This window comes from Buteo buteo, chromosome 11 (genome assembly GCF_964188355.1).
Source record: "Buteo buteo chromosome 11, bButBut1.hap1.1, whole genome shotgun sequence".
In the NCBI taxonomy this organism is placed as follows: Eukaryota; Metazoa; Chordata; class Aves; order Accipitriformes; family Accipitridae; genus Buteo; species Buteo buteo.
In genome coordinates this window covers 38,601,568-38,625,270 of record NC_134181.1, presented here as the reverse complement: position 1 = coordinate 38,625,270, position 23,703 = coordinate 38,601,568, and the positions used below count along the sequence as shown (strand labels likewise).

The following is a 23,703-nucleotide window of genomic DNA, read 5'->3' as shown; positions in this document are numbered from 1 at the left end:
CCACCCCGACACGGTGGCCCAGGAGAGCGCAGCATCACTGTGGGGACTTGCAGGCAGAGAGCAAGAGGCTTACCGCAGCACTGAGGGCCACCCCTGGCGGCCTGGAGGGAGCCAGCGTAAGCAATGTGGATGGCAGCGTTTCAACTTGATTTGCTTGGCCCCAAACAGGTAGCACGTTGTTAAAGGAAAGCCTCCCTGAAGCAGCAAGCACAGGGCTGGCCCAAGGACTGCTTCCGCTGTGGCAACGGAGGACACAGCCAAAAAAAACCCAAACAAAACTCAGAGCAACAAGAAACCCTGAAGGCACCCACAGCCTCGAGCCCAGCAAGGTAAAAATGACCCTGGAGTGCTGTCAGGCACATGCCACTCAGTCTAAGTGTGCTGTGAAATACCATGTCTGAGACACAGAAGCAAGCTCAAAGTGTTCCTTTTGTTTGCTTCAGCAGAGTGAAACAGATATGTTGCTGATTGCCCAGCTCCATCCCCAATGCACCAAAACCTACACCAGACAGCTTACTTCTAAATCTTTATTTGTTTTCTACACAGAGAAAACAGGAATGTTGAAGCAGCAATATTTAAACACACTAGCAAGGAGCCATCGATCTGTGAGAGTGCACAAAATGCAACACAGGGCCATTTGTGCGGTGGTCTCTGCTAAGGGGCAGGATGAGGGTAGGTCCAGGAGCAGCCTCTTCAGACAGCCGGGAGAGCTCTACGCAAAGGTGGAGCCATTCCAGCCCACGTTGGCAGCGTTCATGTCAAAGTAGTTGATGTACACCCTGCAGAAGAGGCACAGGAAGACACAATGACCTTAACTCATTTATATAAATAATGAGCGAGGCAGGACAACAAGACAGGGGATGGTGCTTCCCATTCCTCTCAAGAAATTTCAAGCTTAATTTTTACTGAAATCTAGCTAACTTCTCTGGTGCAGCCTCCAAACAGTCAATATTCCTCAGAGTCCCTAGAATTGTACTTTTTTTCTTTTTTAAAATACAAATTCTTCGACTGTCCAGACACCAGACAGCTCTTGGTTAGCAGCCTGTAAAGATATTTGAGATCAAACCCTTTTGTTTCCAAATGCTGCAGTCCTTCACACGTGTCAAACAGACAAGCAGCCTTACGAAAACCAAACAGGCCCTCGGGGCTGGCTCTGCACTTCTCCGTTCCAACCCCAGCATGTCACTGGCAGCAGGCTCTTCCCGACCTTCACCGCTGTACGCAGACACTCTCCCAAGGCTCCGCAGCCTGCAAGGGAGCTGTTCACAGCTTGCTGGTTTCTACTTTTGTCTTTCAGCTCCAGCCCCGTTACTGCTCCTCCCTTGTGCTTTCAGCCTCCCATCACCAGAGGACACCACACCTCAGGGGTGAAAGACACGCCGTACAACTTGTCAGACCTCTGGTATTTTTCTCTACTCTGAGAACAGGAAGCCATTTAACAGAGGACTCTCACGGGAAAGATGTAGGCATCAAACTCTTAACTGGACATGAAAACACTGCAAACGATCACTTGTTTTTTTCTCAAACACACAGACTTATTCCTGGCTCTTTGTATTTTAAAATAAAAGCAGTTTCAGAAAGCCAAAAAAATAAGGTTAAAATCACATCCCAGCCTTACCTGTCTGCAGATACATGCAAGTGCTTAGAGATCAGATCACACAGGAGCTTGGTGTAAGTCTTGTTCTGCTGCCCTCCTATTTTGCCGATGCTGTAAAGGCTGCAGAGCGCGCAGGGATCGGTGGAGCCCCCGAAGGACATCATCTGATCAGGTACGATGTGCACAGCGATGTACTGTGGCAAGAGAACAAACAGTTACAGCGAATCTCGCCTTCTCTCTCCTGATGCAAACTTGTTTTAGGTACCAACTTTACACAGCACAGTTGTGTGCTGTATTGTGGCCCACGCAGCTCCCCAGCGCTGCCCTCTGCCAGTCTCAGTGGCTGCAGCCCACACGGGTGGCACGGCAGTGCATGCTGTGTGGATCCCCCCGAGCCTGGCTCTCAGAACGAAGGTTGTGTTTGTGCAAAGCCACAGGCGAGACGGGTACTCCTGCCCGCCACAGCACTGCCGCTGCGCAGGGCAAAGGGCACGTGGCTGGAGGTAAAGGCCTTAAAACCGTATTTGTGTGCCAAAATTCACACCCTCAAATCACTGACTGAGCCACCGCGCCTGTCTGCAATTCAGCCTTAGGGGGCTTTGGCTTCTCAGGCTGCAGTGATCTGGCTCAAGAGGGGCCTTATCTGATCCCGGGATAACCGGGAGCAGCTCGAGGGGAGGAGGCAGCCCGGAGGAGAGCTCTGGTATCCGTTACTTCGTTTTGCCAGGTTCCCCGGCATGGCAGATACCAGCCCCTTCCCCCAGACGTGCCGCTGGCACAGCTCCGCGGCCGAAATCCCGAGTCCCGGGCACAAGCGCGGACAAATCTCCGGCGTTGTAGGTAATCGAGCACCGAATTTACCGTAGGTCACGCCGCTGCTCCGGGCGGCCAGGCCGATGGGCCTGGGGACGGGCTGCAGCGCAGACGGAGGCAGCGGGAGGCCCGCCGCCGCGCCGCGGCTCCCTCGCCGCCCCACCCCCGGAGGGCTGCCGAGGTGGGGGAACGGGCACCAGCCCCTTCCCTCGGAGCGGCGGGGCCCGCAGTGCCGTTGTGCCCGCAGACGCCGCCCTCGGCCCCTCCGCCCATCCCCGCTTCGCCCCGGGTGGGCGAGAGAGCGGGCGCAGCCCCGCGGCCGCCCCGCCGGGGCCTTCCCCTCGGCGCCGGGCCCGCCGACCCTCCCGCCGGGCGCCGCACACGTGCTCGCCCCGCTCCCTGCCCAGCCCCCGCCGGGGCGGCCCCACGCTGCCGCCGGGCCGCGGCCCTCCGCCTCCGGCGGCAGCGGGCCCCACGGCCCGCCCTCACCTGCGCGGGCTTGCCGGTGGCCTTGGCCAGCTGCTGGGTGAGGTCGCCCAGCAGGCTGTCGGGCACGGCGTCCTTGCAGACATTGGTCTGGATGGCGAACATAGGCATGGTGGCGGCGGCGGGAGCGGAACGGTGCGATGCGGAGGGACCGACGGCGGCGGCAGAGTGGAACGAGGCGGCGGCGGCGGCAGCGCTTTTAGTGGGCGCGGAGCCGCGCCGGCCTTAAAGGGGCCGCGCCCGGCGGGGAGGGGAGGGAGCGGGGCGGGGGGGACTGCCCCCCCCTTCCCTCGTCTGCTGCCCTTGCTGCGGCTTACGGCTTCCCTCCCGCGGCAGCGTCCCGGCCAGAGCTCTTCCCCCCTTTCCGCCGCGATTTGTTTGCTTTGTTACTACCATCGAGCATTTTGGGGGGGGGGGGGTTGGTGTAGCTCCTCCCTGGAACTGAGTCCTGCCGCTCTGGGCAATTCATACATAACCTGGTATCAGCGCATGTGGTCCTACCACTGTAGTACTCCCACTGGCTTTTGCAGGATCGGGGCCAAAAAGGGCTAGAGGCCCTAGCTTGGCAGTTGCAAAAAGGGATACTTGCCCTGGCTCCGAAGGGAATTTTTTTCTTTTGCAAAATGAAGGCACGTTTGTACGGTTTTTGTTTTAACTGCGTGCATAGCTTTAACAGGATGTAAGAGAAACGTCTGACTTGCCGACGTGTTAATTATTCTCTAACGTTTTTCAATCAAATTGGGAGTGATCTGTTACTCCTCAGCATCCTCATTTTCACAGCATATTTTTCTGCTGGAAAAAGGCAGAAACGATCTGGTTTTGCTTAGAAATGAAACGGTGCGTGTCTACTCGGAGGTGAGAGGCAGCCTGCGAGATGAGCCTTCTGCTGGGCTGTGTGATGCGATGCACGTACGCTGCAGAGGGCACGACTCCCCACCCTGCCTATTACACCGCCGTGACTGCGGCGCAGCTCTGCTGTGCTGTTTGGAATGACTCACGGGAAGGCTAAGGAGGATCAGGCCCAGAGCCCTCTCCACACAGACATTTTTACACGCAGAAATCGAGCACGTATTAGTTTTTAACAAAGTCCCAGCGCTGCTGCTGCTAGAAAGCTTGACCATACATACATGTTACACATGTGAACATATGTAGCCCTGAACAAAAAGTAAGGGACAGTATTGTATGGGAATGCTTTGGAGTGGCACAGGCTAGAAGACTGAGAACTGGCAGGACCAGAGCATTTATTTTTTTAGTGATTAACAGTGTTATTGAGAACTAATATCGTCAGCTCCCTGCCATTGTGTAGTGCCTCCCAGAGTTGTTGCATGGAGGTGGGGTGGGAATTCTGGCACCACCAGTGTGCTTGCTCTGCAGCCTGCCAGGCCCAAAGCGGCAGACCCTGGCCATGCTGCCACACAACAGAGACACATCTGTGTTTTCATTTTCCTTTGCCCCCTTGACTATGGAAGAAGCAGTGCATACATTTTCATAGCTTCTAAAGATGCATCTTTAGAAGTTAACCAAATACCAGTGTACTCGTGCGCACTCCTTGCTCCAGTGATTGCTCCACACTCATGCATTCGTAATACATTTTCTTGGTGAACAGCATCTGTTTTAAACCACAATCGCCTGTAATTAAAATAGGAGCAATGAAAAAAAATGTGTCTAAGAGCAAAAAACTGCAAGGTAAATTGTTTTGCAGAAATATACTAAAGAGCAGTCTAATGATGTGCCAGAGACAAAGAAAGCTTTTACATTCCCTTTTAGAGGGTATAAGGACTATTAGCTAGTAGAGGTGGTCTTAATTGTACTAGTGCCATGAGGTACCTTAGGATCACACATTTCAGGGTTTGGATGCTCTGAGAATAACTCTGAAAGCACCTAGCATAGAAAGGCTTCAGAAGATATGTGGGGCAGGCTGAAGCCTTTTCTGGAGGCTGACTGCAAATAGCAGGGCTGGGGCATTCACAGGTTGCCATTGTACATACCCACATGCATCACAGTCAAAACCTGAGCACAAAGCAACTGGACTGGGAAGGAGGAACCGGAATAACATCAGAGAATGCTGGTGCTGTGTCTTCAAGAACAGACAGAGGCAGCATTCTTTGACCAGGTGGCTCTATGAAGAAGGCAGACTGATTTCTGGAAAAGGGAACTGCCTCCCCATGGAAAGTTCTGCTGTGTTTAAGGGCTTCGTAGCCATTCTCCACAAGCAATTCTGCCAAAAGACTACCTACCTTGTGCCATGTCTTTCTTCCTTGGGCAGCTCTGCAAGGCATTAAATGGAATGAAAAATATTTAATAAGATACGCTGCATTTAGGTGCCAAGTAGCATGTTGCTTCATTGGCTGTGCTGCTTTGCTTCACCAAAGCAGCTTTCATTTGTTATCTGAACAAAGCATTTTTGCAGGTTGAGGTACAGGCTTGTATTTAAAGACTGTGGCTGCAAAGCAAAGCTGTGATAGGGACAAAATGGGATGTTCACAACAGAGCTCAGAACAGGGGTGAGGTGGGTTTGTTCTTCCAGAAAAAAAAAAAAAAGTCACAATACACCTAATTTTAGAGATTCAGGAAACAGATCTGTACTCAGTCTTTCTGTTTCACTCTGGAAGCAAATGCTCTTATTTGACCCAGGGCTTGAATAATAAGTATTTATATGGAAATCTTCCTTTTGTAAGTAATTCATTGCTTTGGCCTCTGGGAATGGCTCACTGTGCCTCTGCCTCATTTTGAGCTGTGCTCTAATCTTCACTGTCACTGCAAATTGTTCAATGGATGAAAAGGGGAGGGCAGAACAGTGAACAGTGGGTTTTTCCACTTACTCCCTCTGCCTATCCGGAGCCCTGGGAGACTCTTGCAGCATGAGTTTTTCTGCTAAGCAGCTAAAGGTGCATGTAGTGTTAAGGAAGACCTGGTCTGCAATCCATCCCTTTCAAATAAGAGGCAATCATGTCTTTCCTCTTTTTGAAGGGAGGGCCATATGCCACATGGATAGCCACATCTATTGACTTAAATGTAAGTGTATTTTGAAATCAGGTCAATATAACTGTATTTAAATTTGGCCAGGCTGTCCTGCATGAATAGGGCAAAGGCATACCCAAATGGAGTGTTCATCTTCACACAAAAGACTAAGTTGTTTTTAAAAAAGAAAAGCTTCTGTTAAGATTTTTGAGAAAACACCTTCTATCTCAACCACAGGCCTTTCCAGAATAAGACAGTCTCAGTCATAAGGCTCCTACCGGATTTTTACTTTTATTTAAGCAGCAGACAAGATGTTAAACAGCAGCAGGTAGCAGCAACTAAGGTACCGCTGCCTTTTGCATTTGTGCCAGATACCGGTAACATGACTAGAAGTGCAGCGCTCAAAAACCACTGTGAGGGTTCAGGAATAAGCTGTTACCACCTGAGGGCACCTCAACCAAAGGTTGTGTTGTTCCAACCTACGTTGCCGGCACTGATGTCAAAGAAGCTGACATAAATTCTGAAAGGGAAGGCAGACACCATTAGTTGCTGAGACCAGAGCACTGCAGGCTGGCCAGGGTGTTCCTGCAGCAGAACACACAGAGCCATACTGTAGACTGTCCCGCAGGGCTTTACACTTCTCAGGCCTGCACTGCGTCTCAGCAAATTACACATTTCCTTTTGCAAATTCTGGCAGGTATGTTCAAGTGTTGCATGTTCCACATGCCCCCTCCCCCCTTTTAATGCCTTGCCTACTTGCATTCTGGGGTTCCTGGTATTTTTCTACTTCTTTCAAGGAGATCTCAGGATGCTGTGTTTTATTTACAGTCATTTCTGGAGCAGATTGGTGTACCTTCAGGAAAAGGACTAGAAATGCTTTTATTTAAGCAGAAGCTTTTATAATAGACCTTCACTTGTATCCCACAGGCAGCTGGGAAGTGTTGGTACATGTTACTCAAGTTATCAATTAATGACATCAGGTTATTCTGCCTGTACCTGGGGTTTTGCACACATGAGATCTGTGAGTCCATGCAGTGCCTGAGCCTCCATCATTTCAACTAAGAGAAATTTTACAGCTTTTGGGTATTGGCATTGCAACTCATGCAATTGCTCCTTTCTTCTTTTTAATTGGAGAGTTGCTCTATTGACTTGGCCGTAAGCCTCTCCAAGCAGAATGTTAACAGAGGAACACTGAAGGACAAGTGTGGGATTAATAGTTTTAATCTGTAGAAAGCCATGTCAGACAAGTTGCTGTATGAGCTCACCTGTCAGGTGATATTTTCAGCTGTTTGTTCAGCAGGTCACAAAGCAATTTTGAGTACACCTTGTTCTCCTGCTCCCCTATCTTACCAATGCTGTAGAGAAAGCACATAGCACAAGGGTCTGTGGAGCCACCGAAGGACATCAGCTGATCAGGAGAGATCTGTATTGCTAGATACTGTTGGAAGAATAAGAAAAGAATGTTATTTTCCTTTGCCATGTTAGGAAAAGTTTTGAAAATCCATGAAGGTATTTGTGTGCCTAAACTGCAATGAAAATAGGTGAATGCCTATCACTTAAGCTTTTGAAATTCTCCTGCATGTACTTCATTGCACTTCCAGACTTCCTAAACATTTTCCTGCAAGTCAAAGATGACAAGGTATGAAATACAATCATATTCCCACAACATACCCTTTGGGAGCAGGCACTGCCATCACAGTTCTTTCATCTATTGCAGAATGGCCGTATTCTTAACTAAAAGTACTAGCAGCACGTAAAAATAATAATTATAAAAGAGAGCAATCCCAGGCACTCAGAGATGCTTTTCACCACTTACTAAAACACAAATAGTTTCACTCTTGTTCTTAAGTTACCCTGTTGCAAAGATCCTTCCCTGCCTGCTGTCTTGCAACCTTCAACCCCAGTATACCCAATTACCTACTGAACGATGGGTTCTGGATGCTCAGCCCAGGTGCACTGTTAGAAGGAGGACCCTGCAGTAACATCTTTACCAACTCTGAATTTTGGGTAGAAAGTTCAGGTGCTCCAAGACCTCAGCGACCTGCAATACCTCCAGAACCTCCTCTGAGCCACTGGACTCTCCCTGCCTGTGCGGGAAGGCTGGGTGCAAGTGGGGGTGTGCAATTTCATTGCTGCTGCCCTACGTTCCAGAGAGATTTTGCACCTCACTGGCTCCTGCTGCAGTCTTCCCTGCTGAGATACATGTGAACTGACACAGCAGAGGTCTAAATCAACATCCCCCTCATTAAACAAAATACGGCCTAATCCCACTTTTGTTCTTGATAGCAGGAAAAATAGAAGAAAGTATCTATGTTAATATTAATGACCAGCCTGCAATTTTCCCTGCTGCTAATACACAGTGTCAGATCCACACAAGGAGGAATCCAGGGATCAGTTCCTTTGGCATCCATCTGGCTTCTGTTCTGTTCTTACCCACGTTTATTAGCAGCGCATCATTGAAACTCAGCAGCAATTAACCCTCTTGGTAAAACAAGCTAGCCTGAGTACCAGGAGTTGTCTGGGTAATTAGCCTTAGCTGTCATTTACAGCTTGTTTGGGTGCAAGATGCATCAGACCACAGCAGTACAGGATAAGCCAAGGAGATCCTGCTGAGGTACCACTTGCTTGGCCCTGTTCTCTCCCCTGGCTGGACACCCTGTGGTCTCAGTTTTATACCAGATGTAGGTACCTATAGGCCTTTAACATCTACCCCAGAAGCAGATTATTATTAAAAAGAAAAAATCAAGCTGAAGTGTTAATCAGCATTATTTTCTTCTTAGAGCAGTTTGAAAATGTTTGAAACAGTTTCTCCAGTAGAAAAAAAACCTGTTTGATGAAAAATAAAAATCAGTATTTTTTTCAAATGGTACCATTTCCTGCAAGAGGAAAGCTCTGCATTCCAGCCCACCCTAATCCTTTCCTTCTTTCTGTGTTATAACTAAAAGACTCTCCCTTTCCTATTGCCTCCTTTGTCACGAAGAGCTTGCATGTCCTCCTCAAAAAAAATCTTTGTTGTTCCCTGTATATTTTTAAGTCCCATTACATATCCCTTCCACACTGCTGCACAAACCTGTTCCAGCTGCATCCCAGCCCTGGCCTCTAGCTTTATATTCAGGAGCTGTTATGCAAGAACCACCAGATGACACCACTCCACACTGCCTCCCCCCCCCCCCCCCCCCAACAGAAAGTACTTGTTTGCTAGATTGATAAAAAAATGGTTTTTTTGAAGAGGGATAGAACACATCAGTTTTACATAAGAATTTCATTATATTACTGCATGTGTTGGAAAAAAAATAATCTTACTCCCATTTACAGTTTAGCCTGCTTTCTGTGGAGACAAGGCTTATACAAGCCTAAAACATGCTTCTGTTCCCTAAGATAACTAGCTTTGGCCAAATTTGGCAGAGATTGATTTCCTACATGTCTAATGAGACTGGTTGATTTCATAGAGCTCCATTACTGTCCCTAGAGAAAGAGGGACCCCTTTATCAGACATCAAACAATCTGCCTGGAAGAGACACAGTAGAACCAGGCTTCTCCAGGTCAGCTGGCTTTTTAACTTGACATCAAATCAATTTGATGAGAACATCCAACCATATAAAACTGTCTTTTAAAGTCTACAGCCACAAAATAACAAATAGAAATATTCTAATTATCAGTGCTGAACTGAGAATTTCTAATTGGTCAAAGAAATGTCAGTGTTACTAATCATTCCACCACTGGTAGGATTGATGGCACAAGTCCAATGCAGAACCTGACTAGAAGTCACAGAAACTTTTAAAATTTTCCTGCAAGATCTAACTGAAATCTTGCTGCAGGTTAAGCCAGCTGCTTCCTGCCTTATGCCAGAGAGGAAGGAAAAAAAAAAATGTTCCCATCTTTTCCATAACAGCCTCCTTCTTCAGCCTTCTCTATTCTAGAAGAGCCAGAATATCTGTTGATCCTTGAATTCTCTTATTTCTCTAGTGTTTTTGCTTTGGTGCATCTCTAATCTGCCTACGTCTTTCTCACAGTAGAGAGGATGGATGGAGTATTCCTGCTGAGGCTTACTTCCACCTTGTGCACAACAAAAATGAAATTCCTCTCCTCCCAAGTATTGTCTTAACTCTTATTCGTGTTGTAACCCATAATGCTCCCCAAATCTGTTCTGCTTATATGAATTATTCTTTGTCTTTTGTGCAGCTTGACTTATTAATCAGCTATTGAAAGAAAGCTTCTTGATTTGAGAAGATACCTCTAATTACATTCTTGAATTCTTACTCTGTCTCCTGTGCATGCAAGCTATTGTCATCTGCACACCCAGTCCACCGAGTTATTAACTGGAAGTGTGGACTAGATCTGAGCATGACACTACTGTGGAACTATTTAAACTGTTCCTGGTTTTGACAAAACCATGCCAGCTGCTTAATTTTCCTCTTACCGTTTTTATGACATTCAGAAGTTTGTTCTAATATTCCCAGTTATCCCACTTGGTTTTTATGTTTGGGTACATTTTTCCCCCTTCTTCACTTCTCAGGACACTTCCACCTGTGTCAGTTATCAAACAATTGATAAGGGGTTCTGAGACATCTGTTGCCATCTTAAGTAGACCAGAGTGACTACCATTTCAGAGCACTTTGTTTCCATGAAGAGCAAAGATCTGCTCAAGAACTTCAGATGTCCCAGTGGGCAGAAAAAGGTTTGCTGGGGAGCCCTCAGAATCCTTTCTGTAGGCACCGGTACTTCATTCTTTCTACAGTTCCAAAGCATCACTCCCAAAGTAAAATAAGAAACATTTTGTGAAAACACTCATTTGCTAGTGAATACATAGACAGTACACTTCACCAAGCTGCTAAAGGTCTACAGGCGATTCATTTAAGTTACTACTGCTACAGCAACTGAGGAGTAGCTCATGTTATAAAGCTTACAGCTCTATAGAGAAGCTTTCCCTTTGTTTTTTGTATTCATCAACAGTCTTCAGTAAGCAACTGATAGAGTGACTAGTGACTTTTCAGGATTAATTAAGAAAATGAAAGCCTTATAAGACCCTTAACAACAGTCTTTCAGTACTTTACCTCAGTAGCATCTTGCCAGGGGTTTTGGCAGGTAAAAATCCCTCAGTTTGCTAATGAAACCAGCAAGCAGATTTTATTCTGGTGTTTTGACTACAAGTAGCAAGATGTTACATGGGCATTTTGCTAAGTGTCCAAGCAAGCTGAATGCCTTATTTTTTTCTTCAGCTGTAACCATTAGGGTACCAGCAATTTGGTGGCAGGTAACAAACATATTCATCAGGACTCAGCAAGGAAGTTAGAGGAAGGAAGAGGGTGAGGCTTGCTTTCAGCCAGCTAGATTCTTGAGAGATATTCACAGAGATACCTGCGTATACATACTGCCCCCCCCCCCCATCCAGTGTCTTGATCTACATGGAATACCATCATATGCAAAGCTAGTTTAAATACTTTAGGTGTTTTAAGACCTCAAAAGAGCTAAGTCACAGCAAACAAGCATTTGACATCTGTACAGAGAGAAGGCTCTAAATACTGGTGAGCCATTTGGTATATTAGTTTATAGAGGCTGTCGCTGAGAAATAGCTCATTGCATAGGCACAACTGACTAAATAAGGAAAACATTTGAGCATGTCTTCTTACCTGTGCTGGTTTGCCCATTGCTTTTGATAACTGCTGGGTGAGCTCCCCCACAAAAGGCTCTGGAACTTTATCCTTACTAATGTTTGTGTTAACAATGAATTTAGGCATCTTTGGATCGCAAGAGGGCTTGCTTTCAGCTCACCTCGTACACAGCTTTGCTCCTAACTCACCTACAAGACAACTCACCCCACCATGCTAGTAAGTACCTCAGGAGCCTTTAAATAGTGGTGCCTTCCTCAGGTGCACCTGGAGGGGTGGGAGTGCCTGGGGAGAGGCGAGGCTGCATGTGCCATCTGCAGGCTGCTGGCTGCTAATGCAGATAGTCAAGATACAGCTTTCGGGCCGGGGAGGGGAGCGGCTTTTTGCACTCTGGAAATCAAAGCATCCAAAATGACACTGGATACAGCCTGATCGTGGAAACCAGTGAAAAAGCAAATGTTTCAGGGACTGTTTGAGAGTGGGAGAGTGATAATGTGCCTCTTTATGCAAGTCTCATAATTATTTAAAAAATTTAGATGGACTTCTCAATTGTGAGGTCTGGGGCTCTTTCTGTGGAATAGGCCGTAACAGAAAAATCCCAGTAACACATGTTGTGGAAACCTTCCTGAACTGTGACTAAGTCATGACAAAGATGCCTTAAAATCAGGGTCTTGATTTTCCACTGTGGTGAGCACTGGACTCTACATACTCAGATGAGGCTTGTTTTCAACTTGCTCCTTCGTTGTGCACATAGTCCCATAACAGTCAACAGGATCTCCTGAGAGACAGGAAATCCACAGGCTTTCTAAAATGAGAGGGTTTTATCCAGAGCGGAGCATGTGGCAGAGCTGGGATCAGTTCTCTTTGCTGCCTAGTGGAGTCTTACATGAAAGAAGTGATTTAGAGGGGTCATATGGCATTTGGTAGGGGGTGTTTGCAGTGAGATGTGTGTGTGGAAAGCAGGTTGAAAATGCTGACGGAGATAAAATAAATGGTTTGTTAATCTCTCCATGTTAAAGGTGATGGGTGTCTTTATGCCCAGTAGTTTCTGTGAGTTAAGGGCTTTCCTACTCACTCTATTCACTGGTCTGTGGAAAAGAGGGAGAGCTTTCTATAGTTTATGCTAAATGTTTGTACTGCAATGGTGTAATTTAAACAAATACTTTTAAATGGTGAAAAACCTCCATATGAACATGTTTAAGTTGGTTGTGTGGGGTATGTTGATTTTAAGTCAGTTCCTTCACTGTAGCGCCCTTGCTGTAAAAAGCCAGCAAATAAACTCAGGAGATGAATTACTATGTGACAGTGTTCCTCTACAGCTTATGTTAGTGGATTGTGCCTCCTGTATCCAAAGCATTCTGAAAATAATGAAAATCCTGAAAAAAAAATCCAGAAATAAAATCTGTTTGTACAAACAGCCTTTTCAGGACGTTTCCTATGTCAAAGCACTAAAAACAAACTCAAGTGATAGCTCTATCTGTAAGGAGAGGAACTGCTGTTTGTAATATTGATGAATCTTTTCTGCAGTGATTAGTTGAAAGCAGGTGGCATGATCCAAAGCATTTAGTCACAAATCATACTATACTTGTTCGTGGTCACTTGGAAAAACTTAGACTGTATTTCCAATGAACTTCACAACCTATTTTTTCTGCTGGGTACAATAGTCACTCTTTATTCGCAGTTTGCTTACATAACAAGAAAAACATTTCCAAAACAAACTCTTTCTCCTCTGAAAACATCTGATGTAATTCCCAGAGGCTGATGTACCAGGTTGGAAATCAGATCCTTAGACACCACAGATGCTCTTGGGAGTGTGCTTTATTTTATACCAGCCATTTTACTTCTTTTGCATACAATAATATCTCTGTTTGGCAGGTCCTTCTCCCTGTCCAGAGTTACTACGATGTTCTCCACTCAGATTTCCATTACATCTCCAGAAGGATTGTTGCACAGTACAATTTCACCTTCAATATTTTTTTCTGTTATCATGGCTGGAAACTTTTTTCCTAATTTACTGTGCTATGTTGTGAATCTGTATCTGTTCGGGTCACCCTAGACTATGTATCTAGCTTTTCCTCTGTCAGCCTGCTAGTCAAATATTTTAGACTTCTGTGTTTCCCCAGCCTCATGACTGATGATCATTTAGATGTCTTAATCCTTCCTTCCCTTGGTTTGTCTTAAATTATTTCACTTGTTCCTTCATGTTTCTGATACTCTGAGCTATTTGTCAGCAGTTTCCTGATTATGAGGTGCTTAGAGCTAGTGAGGTCTCATTTAGGAAAGCTTAATAACAAACCGTTCAGGTACCTGTGGCATTGGACAGGACTCCTGGGAACAAGAGAGACCAACTGAGGCCCAGGGTTGTGGGTCCAGGGATGTGAGCAGAGCCTGTATGTATGTTCTTCTAGCAGGATTTGGGCCCTATGAACTGCTAACAAAATGTTTTAAAACTTTATAGTAGACTAGCATAAAAGGTTGGGGGCTTTTTTAGAAATAAAATCTCATTATATCCAGTAGATCTTAAAATGGAGTGATGAAATTTCCTGTGAAAATATTTAGGTAACAGCAAGAAATAAAACACTAGCATAATGAATTTCTTATCTATATTAAAAAAAAAAAAAGAAAAAGGGAATAAGAGACAGAAGACCTTGCAGTCTGTTTTTTAATGTTTCCTGTTTAGTTCTATTGCAACATCATTTCCTGTCTTTCCTGTCTTTCCTAAGAGATGCAAATTTCTGCTCTGGACGTTCAGAGTTTAGTGCAGAACAACTGTTCCTTAGGAAAGCTATTTTCAGTGACTGAGGTTTCTTTTTTTCCAAAATTCAGCTTGTTGAATTCTGCTTTTATTTCCATGATTGACTTTCCCTTGGTCTCAGGGAGATACAGGTAGATGAAAATTGCTGATAAAGCAAGGATTCCCAAAAAGATAAGGAAGCAGAAGGGTCCAAGGTTATCCTGCAAGCAGAAATGGGAGACACTGTAAGGAATATAAGAATCTCATTTCTATTTCCCTGTCCTTGGGTACAAGTCTGTATCTTAGTAATTAAAATTCAAAGGTGTGCTCAATAGACAAACCAGGACAGGTATCAAACCATGAGTTTTTACTGGCCACGTTTGACCTCAGTCCAACTCCTCAGCTGCTCCTCTGACAGGCCTGGGGGATTCCTGAGCAGGTTTAGTATTTGGACAGAGCTGTAAGCTTTGCATGTCATTTTAATTTATTGCTATTATTTTGCTCCCTGTCAGCATTCAGAAGTGGATTAGCCTGGAGGGAGGGATCCAGTTAGAGTCACTTACAACAATCAGTGGAAAAATCATCCCAAGTACAAACAGTCCCATCCAGTTGATGCAGCCAACAATCAGAAAGGCTGATGGTCTGAATGACTGGCTGAAGATTTCAACCATGATAGATATAGTGGCTCCAGCTGAAAAAGAAAAGCAAAACACAAACCAGGTATATGTGTATCTTTAGTTCCTCAGTGCACATTTCCTCTGCTAGAAGATCCTTACAATGGCGGTGGTAGAAAATGTCAGACATGCAGAATAGGTGGCCTGCTGGCAGGTGGCCTCTGCTACATGGGTGATTGATTCCAGAAGGAGACTACAGCTGTTAATTTCAGACTTAAGCTGTTAATTTAGGTTTCTCTCGTACATACTGGAATTCTTTTTCTGGTGCCAGTGGATCTGTGCAGTTCCATGTTGCACTGGTAGCCATTATTAGCATGCAGTAATTTATAAAACTGACTCCCCTTTTGGCTCCTGTGGTCAGTTCCACCTGAAGCATGTTGGTAGGCAAAAAGCTTAACTTGCTAAGTTAATGAGTTATGATTGCTATGATGTATGTGGCAATGCCTAGAATCCTGGGTTTAGCTGGGTATTTTAAAAATAATTCTGAAATCTCTGTCTCAAACCTTCTGGGGAGATGACACTGTGTTTTAAATTATTTAGAACCTGTGGTCAGCAGTAAAATTCGAGGTGTCTGTATCCTTTTCCTGTCTCCCACTTGTACATATCTGCCCTTCTCTCCTTAATTTCTAGAACTTTTTACCATGGGACTAGACTGTTCTTCCTCTGCCAGTTGTGTCACCAACCAATATGATATAAAATGTCCTCCCAACATTGCCACTGATATACTCACATGGTCCAGTTCCATAGAAGACAACGAACAGGAAGATCAAGATAACACTGAAGTAGTGCATCCAGAAAAACTGATGCTAAAAGTGAGAAACCAGTGATATCAAACCATTAGATACATGACAGAATAGCAGAGCTCTGTATTTTCTGCCACTGACTCAAGTTTTTGTACATATCCTGTGAGGCAAGACTGGAAAGGTGGGCTGATGCTGGATAAGTAGCCAGAAGGCTGCTGCCTCTTTACCTGCAGTGACAGGGTCATGGTAAGGAGTGCTAGCACAGAACACATCAGCGTGTATCCTCCCCATAGCAGCACCTTCCTCCCAAATCGGTCTATAAGGGTGCTCTGAAAAGAAGAAAACATGGGCCATAAATCCCAGTTCTCAAATGAAATAATTCCTCCCCTCTCCATGTGTTCTTCACAGAAGACTTATCTGAATAATAGCCAGAAATCAATGTCATTTGAGAGTCTCTTGATTCCTAATGAATTTGATTAGTTTCTTCAAAGCTAATTCATTATTAATTAAGCAGTGTTTATTAGTCGACCCTAGGCTGTTGTTAGACAGTTTCCTTTCTTGCATGCTGATATATATCAAATTGTGCACACATACATACACACATCTAGTCCAGAACATCACAAAATTATTTTACAGCATAAAAACGAGTCAAAAGACATACAGTTGTGCAAATAATTTGGGAAAAGATCTGACTTTTATCCTGCACGTGGTTTTGCAGAAGCAGGAAGATGTGTCTTAGGTTATGCAAATCTTCCCTGAGCCCAGGTACAAGTGAGGAAAAGTACAATCATTGACTACATTAAATTTTTCCTTCAAACTCAAGTCTGAAGAGACTTACACACAGTATAGAGGATAAGCATTCACACAACCCAACTCCCAGGGACACGTATGGGATAAGGTACTCTTCAAACTTGGCTGTGTGGAATACTTCAAAAGAATAGAAGTATATCTGAAAAATGCAGAGAGGAAATGCACCTGTGAAAATAGTGTTGCAAATGTGGTGCAATTCTAAGCTGGTATAATAACATTAACTTAGAGGGGTTTGTAATGCTGCCTAGAGTTGTCTCTTGTTCTGGGGATAAAGAGAGCACTCAACTGCATTGATTCCACAGAGCTGCAAGGTGGTCATGACAGTCATCAAAATGTAAAGTTGCCAGCGCAAAGATCGCTCTTTTATTACTTCGAGGACACGCAAGGTTTTTGTGCTTGTCATTGTAACCTTCTCCTTCATAATGTCATCAATTTCTGCTTGATGGTCTCCTTCCCCCCAGAGCTTCCTGATGGCTGTTGAGGAGAAAGAGGGGAGTGGATTATTCTACCAGTATAGCTCCATCATGAGTGGTTATGTTAAACGCTTTAGTCTCCCTGTCCATTGGTGTAGGTGGTGGTGTCAGTGCTGTCTGCTTCTGCCATCTGGTTGCTTCTGGGGCAGTAGGCAAACAGAAGAATTTTGTCTCTCTGGTTGTCATTATAGCATAACTTTCTAATGCTGAGCTGACTTAACTGTAAACAAAGTAAACATTTAAGTATGTTTTATTTAATAAAAACTGAACTGCCTAAACTATTTCCTTTAAAGAAATAAAGTAGGGCCCACCAAAGTGGGAAATGTTAGACATGTTAATATATATCTATCTTTCTTAACTGGTTAAATTAAACTGAGTGAGGCCCCAGGTTAATACAGATGTATTGCTGTGGGGACCTCAGCTGTTTTATTTAGAATTGCCTCTGCTATTACTCTGTGGCACCGCACTGTGCTGCACAGCTCGGCCCTGCTTTCTTGTCTTCGACAGAGGCTGTCACTCTAACATATCAAATGAAGTGAAGTAGGTGAGGAAAGTAGACACTCTACCTTTCCTGCAGGCTTCCTCATTACCCTTCTGTATCAGGAGGTAGGATGGTGAATCAGGGAAAAATGGGAGGGTAACCAGTTGAACCAATGCTGAAAGTCCACTAGATGCTAATAACCATGGCCACAAAGCTTCGCTTCCTAAAATCTCCCTGGAAAGTGTATGTGAAACAAAATTATGCTGAAATAATGGAGTGAATGTTCAGGAAGTTTTTCTGGGTGATGAAGATTGCTCAAATTCCAGTCAAGGGTGCAGTGGAACAAAAACCTGAACTGATAATTTGGCAAATTTCACAAATTTGACTATTTTTATTTCTGGCAATTTAAAAGGAATTATTTGGCATTTTGAAGAACTTTCTAAATATCATCAGGATCCAATATAATGACTAGAGAGCTGATGAGACTCATTTGATCCCTGTTTGACCACAGGATCAAAACATCTTGCTAAGACTTTTCATGTAAGTATAGTAAATTTTTAAAGGGAAGTCCCCTAGTAGAAAGGGTGTGGAAATAAGAATAAATCAGATTATGAGTAATTAATTTTCTGTCTTCTATATTTAAAACTATATGTTTGCCTCAATTATGATCAAAACTTTTCTTCTGGCATAAGCTAAGGCCTGTTTTGGGGAAGATGACAGGGTTTCTCAGTCACTGACTAGGTGAGAGAATAAGGTTATAGAAACATTTCTACTATTTTTAGTGTAACCTGATAGAAAGATTGGAGTATTTACCGTAGTCCAATAACCTGTCCTGTGAGTTTTCCCAGTGTCAGAAAAACAGCAACTGTGGAGTTGGTAAATCCACGCAACTTCTTGGGTGAAATCTCTCCTACATACTGAGGATGTATGTTGAGAGAAAAACCTTTAACATAGAAGAGGATAAATGACTGTTAAAATATTTAGAAAAGCTTAACTTTTTGACTCCATCCTCTCCTACATTGTTTCCATTCACTCTGGTATTTGGATTACAATTTCTTGCAAAAGGGATGATGTGTTTCACTTTTATTAAGTGCGTAGTATATTTGCTTTAAAAATGTCTCTCCAAGAATGGCAATACCTGTAGAGGCAATCCTGGGACAGCAGGTATGCTTGCACTCCACAGTGGCATGAGCACATACCTGTACCAATGCCATAGAGAAAGCGTCCGACCAGAATCATCTCAAAGGATTTGGCTGTTTTACTGAAGGCCATGAAAAGTGCAGCTACCAGCATGATCAGGTTGGTGCACATTTGGCACTTTTTTCTGGGGGGGGGGGAAGAAAAAAAAGGCAAGCCAATGAGAACTTAGTGTGAAATGAGGACCTCTTGTACTCTTTTGACTAATCTTGCTGTGACAGGAAGCATGGTACAGCCATTCCTGCTGTTTTGAGGAATGGCTGAAATAATTTTGACTTTTTGAATTTGGATATTCAGAATGATTCTTTAAGATTTCAGGATCCTTTAGATTTGAATTTATTAATACTTTTTAGCTTAGAATTTAAACAGTTGGAACACTTAATCAGCATTTCCACAGTACAAGTGGGGAAAGAAGAGATATCAAAGAACTGGCCCAGCTTGTCACCAAGATTTTTAAATGGCTAGAACTCCTCATAAAATGTCAGGTTGTTCCCCAGAAATAATCTAAGTCCATGGCTTCCATTCTAGAATGACTCATATTAAAGACACTCATGGCTAAATGGATGTGGTCTGAGATGGCAGAAAGAGTTTTAAGAGGAATATTTCAAAAGACACTCTGCATGAATTGTGGGCTGGTGTGTTCACAACCCTGATGTCTCAGGCTCAAATCAAAGTCTTTTGCACTCAGTTGTTTTGCTGTGATGTTTGCTAGACAAGAGTCCTCTTGCATACATTAAAGATTCACAGAGATATTGTGTTTAGAAGACTGTGATTCAGCACTTAGTTTACCGTGTGTTAAATAACCCATGGGAGAAGTGCATGATCTTGTTTCCAGTCTTGGGAGATGCCCTGAGTGTGGGATGAGGCAGTGTCCCACAAGAAATTTCTTGGGGGCACTTACCTGATAGGAAAGAACACAATTGCAGGCAGGCTAAGATGTTTTGTTGAGACCCATATGAGGGGCCTCTGGATCAGTGGGTTGTGGAGCAGATCTTTAAGTGGGTCACACCAAGTAGATATGTTTGCCAATTTCTCTGCAAATGAAATTAGTGGTGTTACACACAAGGCACTGAGAACAGACCAGACTGGTGAGGAATCCTTTCTCCAATCAGTGGGAAAAATAGTTTGGAACTGATTTTCAGTAAAATGGATTGTGAAGAACAGAGATGTCTCTTGGGGAATTTGTTTTGGCGCTGATTGCATCTTTACAGCGTAGTTACAGGTAATTTATCTTTTTTCTATTCTCTTCACATTTTCATTAGGTTAGATCTGAATAGTTAATGTAATGCCATCAGCCCAAAATGAGTGTATTTAAATGGAAATCTGGCTCTTCTTTGACACTTAAGGATATCTTCCACACAGTGGTTAGAGTAACTGCATATAATGTGTTACAACACAAGACACACAGCTCCTTTTTTGGAGTTTGTAAAGCTGGGGAGATCTTTATGAGAGTCATAAGGGATGTTGAAGAGAACACGAGGCAGGTACACTATCCTGCTACTCCCAGAGGCACTGATCTGGTGATGTGATGATGAATGCAGCCTTTACAGAAATACAGTTCACTGGGGAGGGCAGATAAACAAGATAGAAGACTGCTTGCTGCTTGAAAGAGGTGGATGTTCTAGCAAACCAAATCAGTTGTCTTCAATCAGACCGCTTCAACCAAAAAGAAGTTGTTTATTTGTTCAGTTTGGTATTTCCCTGTACTTTCTAACTATTGAGCTGTTACAAGAAACACTTACTTCCTGTATTTTGTAGTCAGGTAGCCACAGCAGATGCTCCCCAGGAATCCTCCTATCCCATAAACAGACACAATGAAGGACCACAACAGCATGATTGTCTCAGGATGGAGGGGAGAGCCATGTCGCTCTATCCAGGTTTCATTAATAAACTTCCTGATGTGCTGAAAAATAAAATGAGATTTGAGTGGATAATGGGTATAAGATACCTTCATATTATTTGGCTGTTGTACTTCAGATCTAGCCTGTGGTTCTAATATTAGACTTATTCTGAAACTAACTTTCTTAGTAAAACAAGTTAGCTGAGATCACATTGCAAAATCTTCAAGTTTTTATTAGTCAGTAAGCTTCCCGGGAAGCATGATAAAAGCACATTTTCTGTCTTCCTTTGGAGGCTTGTATACTATGTGGTAACAACTTATTTGAAACAGAAAATGCCGTCCTGTTCTTTAAAGGAGAAAAAGGCCTCTACACATTTGATGTTACTGTTAGGCAAAGAAAAGGCATAGATGTATCAGCTGAATAATCAGTAAATTTGAGATTTATGGGAGAATGGAGAGCTCAGGCTCTCCATTTTGTGTTTTCAACCTCAGGGAGATGCCCACTTACCACAGAAGGATAGTTAATGACAGAAATGTGGAATCCATATGGGAAACTACCACCAATTCCCAGCACTAAGATCATTTGAAATAGTCCCCGGAACTGAACCTGCGAAGCAAAAATAAAATGCTCTATCAGCTTCTTATTAGTCTAGATTTGTGCAGGGCCAGAGTCTTTGTAGCCACATTTGTCTTCCTCCTTTGTCCACTTCAAATCCTCTTGAATGTAAACATTTTTCCAAAATCCCTCTAACCTACTGCCAAAGTGCAATCATCAGCCACAGGGCTGATGCAAGACTACATGCTAGTATAAGAGTGATAATCCACCACTTTGCTTGCAAGAAGGAAAAGGTGTTTTAAAAGGTGTTCCTGATAGTACAGCTCTCACTGTATGCCTGCAATGTCTGACAGGCTGGCTGGATAAATGTGTCAGTCCTGGATGCAGGGAAGAGGGAATCAGTTTCCTTGTCTACAATCTACAATAACCTATGGACATCAAACCATAATGTTATGCCACAAAAGTATAGCATTAAAAATCAACAGCATTTTATTGTACTCTCTGCTTTCATTTCTGACTGTGTCATATCTTTAAGCATAATAAAGAAAAGATCCTTTTAACATTTCGCTTTTTCAGAAAGGCATGGACTACAAAGAGAAGATAATGATTTGGAATAGCCCCTGTAATTGCATTCAAATAAAAATCTATCTGACTTTGATTTGGGATTTCATTTCTCCTTTCTCAATATTTTATTTTTTCTATTTATTTAGCCATGAAAGTATGTGCTTGCATCTTGAAGGGCTTGGCATCTTCCAGGCTACGGAGATACTGTCCATCTATAATTTCCTTGGTCAAGGATTAGGGACTGAAATATGCTGACTGCTTTGGTGAATGAAATAATTTTAACTGTAAATAAGGAAAAAACATAACATGTAGCTACTTAGACCTTTTTAGGGTATGTGATACCACTGGTCATCCGTCCTGTTTCCAAGTGCCTGTAAGGCTAGATGGAGTTACCCTCAAACATCTTAGACTGTACCTAGTAAAACAAACCTAGGACAATTGCAATTTTAGCCCCATCAGGATATGTTCAGGGTTCTTTGGTGTTTAACTGCATCTCCCTTTTTTTTCAGCACATCACAGACCAGGACAGTAACACCATCTCTGTACAGAGGACATTGTGCTCTGTGTTCTTTTCATGTCACATATGAACTTCATGAGCTCACAGCTTTTTGGAGATCAGTGCCTGGATGAAGAGAAGCTGGTAGAAAATGCAGCCAGGCAGGAACAAAGTAATGTGAATGTGAATAATGCTGAACTGGGAGATACTTAGAAGAATACTCCTTTTTATGGTTCTTAGGTCCATCTTTCAAGAGCTTGTTACTTAATTAGTCCACAGCTGGATTTTCCAAGTTATCACATGACAAGAACCAAGAAGCTATGGACCAGGAGACTCTAAATTTCCTTAAAAACCCGGTCTCAAATTCAATGGATTTGCTAATTGACAAAAGCATTCAAACAAATTAAAAACTCACCTTCTCACTTTTCCTTTTTTTTTGCAATAGACTTACAAATTAACAATTTTAATGCTTAAAAAGGAAAGGAAAATAGCTTCTTGCTGGCAGTTGAGAAATAGAGCAAGAAATACTTATAACTTCTTCCCTGTTTAAGACTATGGAAACTCTTGATGGATGAAATGAGGAAAATTATTTTAAAGCTTATGTCATGAATTTCTTAGCCTTTTGCAGTACAGTTAATCTATTCATTACTTTGGGAAGTAATCAGAGTGCTTAATAATGAGTATTATTTTCAGTAAATCAGAAGACAAATGTACAGTACCATTGTCAGTGGCGGAACTGCCAGGACTTTTGCTAGTTTTTATTTTATTATATTTTATTTTATTTTATCTTATTTTTATTTTATTTTGCTAGTTTTGTTTTTATTTTACTTTATTTTATTTTATCTTATCTTATCTTGTTGTACAGAAAAGACCATGCAACATGATTTTCATGGCCCCAAGCCCCATTGTTCTTGGTGATGTTTAGATGAAGAAGAGAAAGATGGTCTCTGTCCCAAAGGAGCTTACAATCTTTAAGGAATCTGGATCTTTAGTATTATGTTAACTTTGTCCTTTATAAGTCAGAGGCCTGAGAAAAAGTGACCAGATACTCACCAGGTCAGAGAAGAAGGTAGCCATATCCTATGAAAGAGCCGATTCCTGTTGCTTACTGGCTAGTACCTGCCAAAAGAACCAAATGCTCACATTATGCAATAGCAGTGTCAGTGAACTAGTCCCGTGTTACTGAAGTTAAATTTTACTTCAAAGGTTTTTGAGTTAATTACACATATTTCAGCTGTTGTACAAAGTTTAGAATTGTTGGATTAAATATTTCAACCAATGGTTGTGCCTAGCCCAAGTAAACAAGATGGTCTCCCTTGCGGTGAACCTGTATACTTTATGAACTCTGTCTTGTGCTAGGGGTAGAGGGAACTGAGACATCAATTTTAAACAGGATTCCAATAATCACTTAGTTTTCAATATAAAGCTGAGAATCCTAAAGACAATGTTATCTGTTGGGAATCTTAGATGGAGCTTGGGCAGTGAGCTATAGGACTTTGACATATAATAGGAAAGAGCTATTCTCTCTTCATGTGACAGCAACTGGAGCACATCGTAACTTAATCATTACTTAAAGGAATTGACATGCTCCATCATTTTGGAACAGCCTAGAAACTTAACAATTCTACAGTGGCACACCAGGCTTGCCCAGCTAAATACTTCATAGGAG

General features: G+C 43.2%; 3 protein-coding genes across 3 annotated transcripts; all 3 read right to left on the bottom strand.

Moving 5' to 3' along the window:
* Positions 1-513: 513 nt before the first annotated feature.
* On the bottom strand, positions 514-3,123 carry LOC142036452 (macrophage migration inhibitory factor). The gene is made up of 3 exons (XM_075039627.1): positions 2,900-3,123; positions 1,619-1,791; positions 514-779 (listed from the first exon to the last, which is right to left on the bottom strand). Exons 1-3 carry the CDS (start codon positions 3,005-3,007, stop codon positions 713-715), a joined length of 348 nt encoding a protein of 115 aa, XP_074895728.1. The 5' UTR covers positions 3,008-3,123; the 3' UTR covers positions 514-712.
* Positions 3,124-6,310: 3,187 nt separating this feature from the next.
* Positions 6,311-11,595, bottom strand: LOC142036451 (macrophage migration inhibitory factor-like). The gene is made up of 3 exons (XM_075039626.1): positions 11,488-11,595; positions 7,123-7,295; positions 6,311-6,377 (listed from the first exon to the last, which is right to left on the bottom strand). Exons 1-3 carry the CDS (start codon positions 11,593-11,595, stop codon positions 6,311-6,313), a joined length of 348 nt encoding a protein of 115 aa, XP_074895727.1.
* Positions 11,596-14,214: 2,619 nt separating this feature from the next.
* LOC142036450 (solute carrier family 2, facilitated glucose transporter member 11-like) lies at positions 14,215-23,111 on the bottom strand. Its single transcript, XM_075039625.1, has 12 exons — positions 23,088-23,111; positions 20,927-21,025; positions 20,321-20,481; positions 18,581-18,705; positions 18,195-18,324; positions 17,467-17,615; positions 16,714-16,901; positions 16,456-16,566; positions 15,845-15,946; positions 15,605-15,680; positions 14,764-14,891; positions 14,215-14,421 (listed from the first exon to the last, which is right to left on the bottom strand). The coding sequence occupies exons 1-12, from the start codon at positions 23,109-23,111 to the stop codon at positions 14,215-14,217; spliced, it is 1,500 nt and encodes a 499-aa protein (XP_074895726.1).
* Positions 23,112-23,703: the final 592 nt, after the last annotated feature.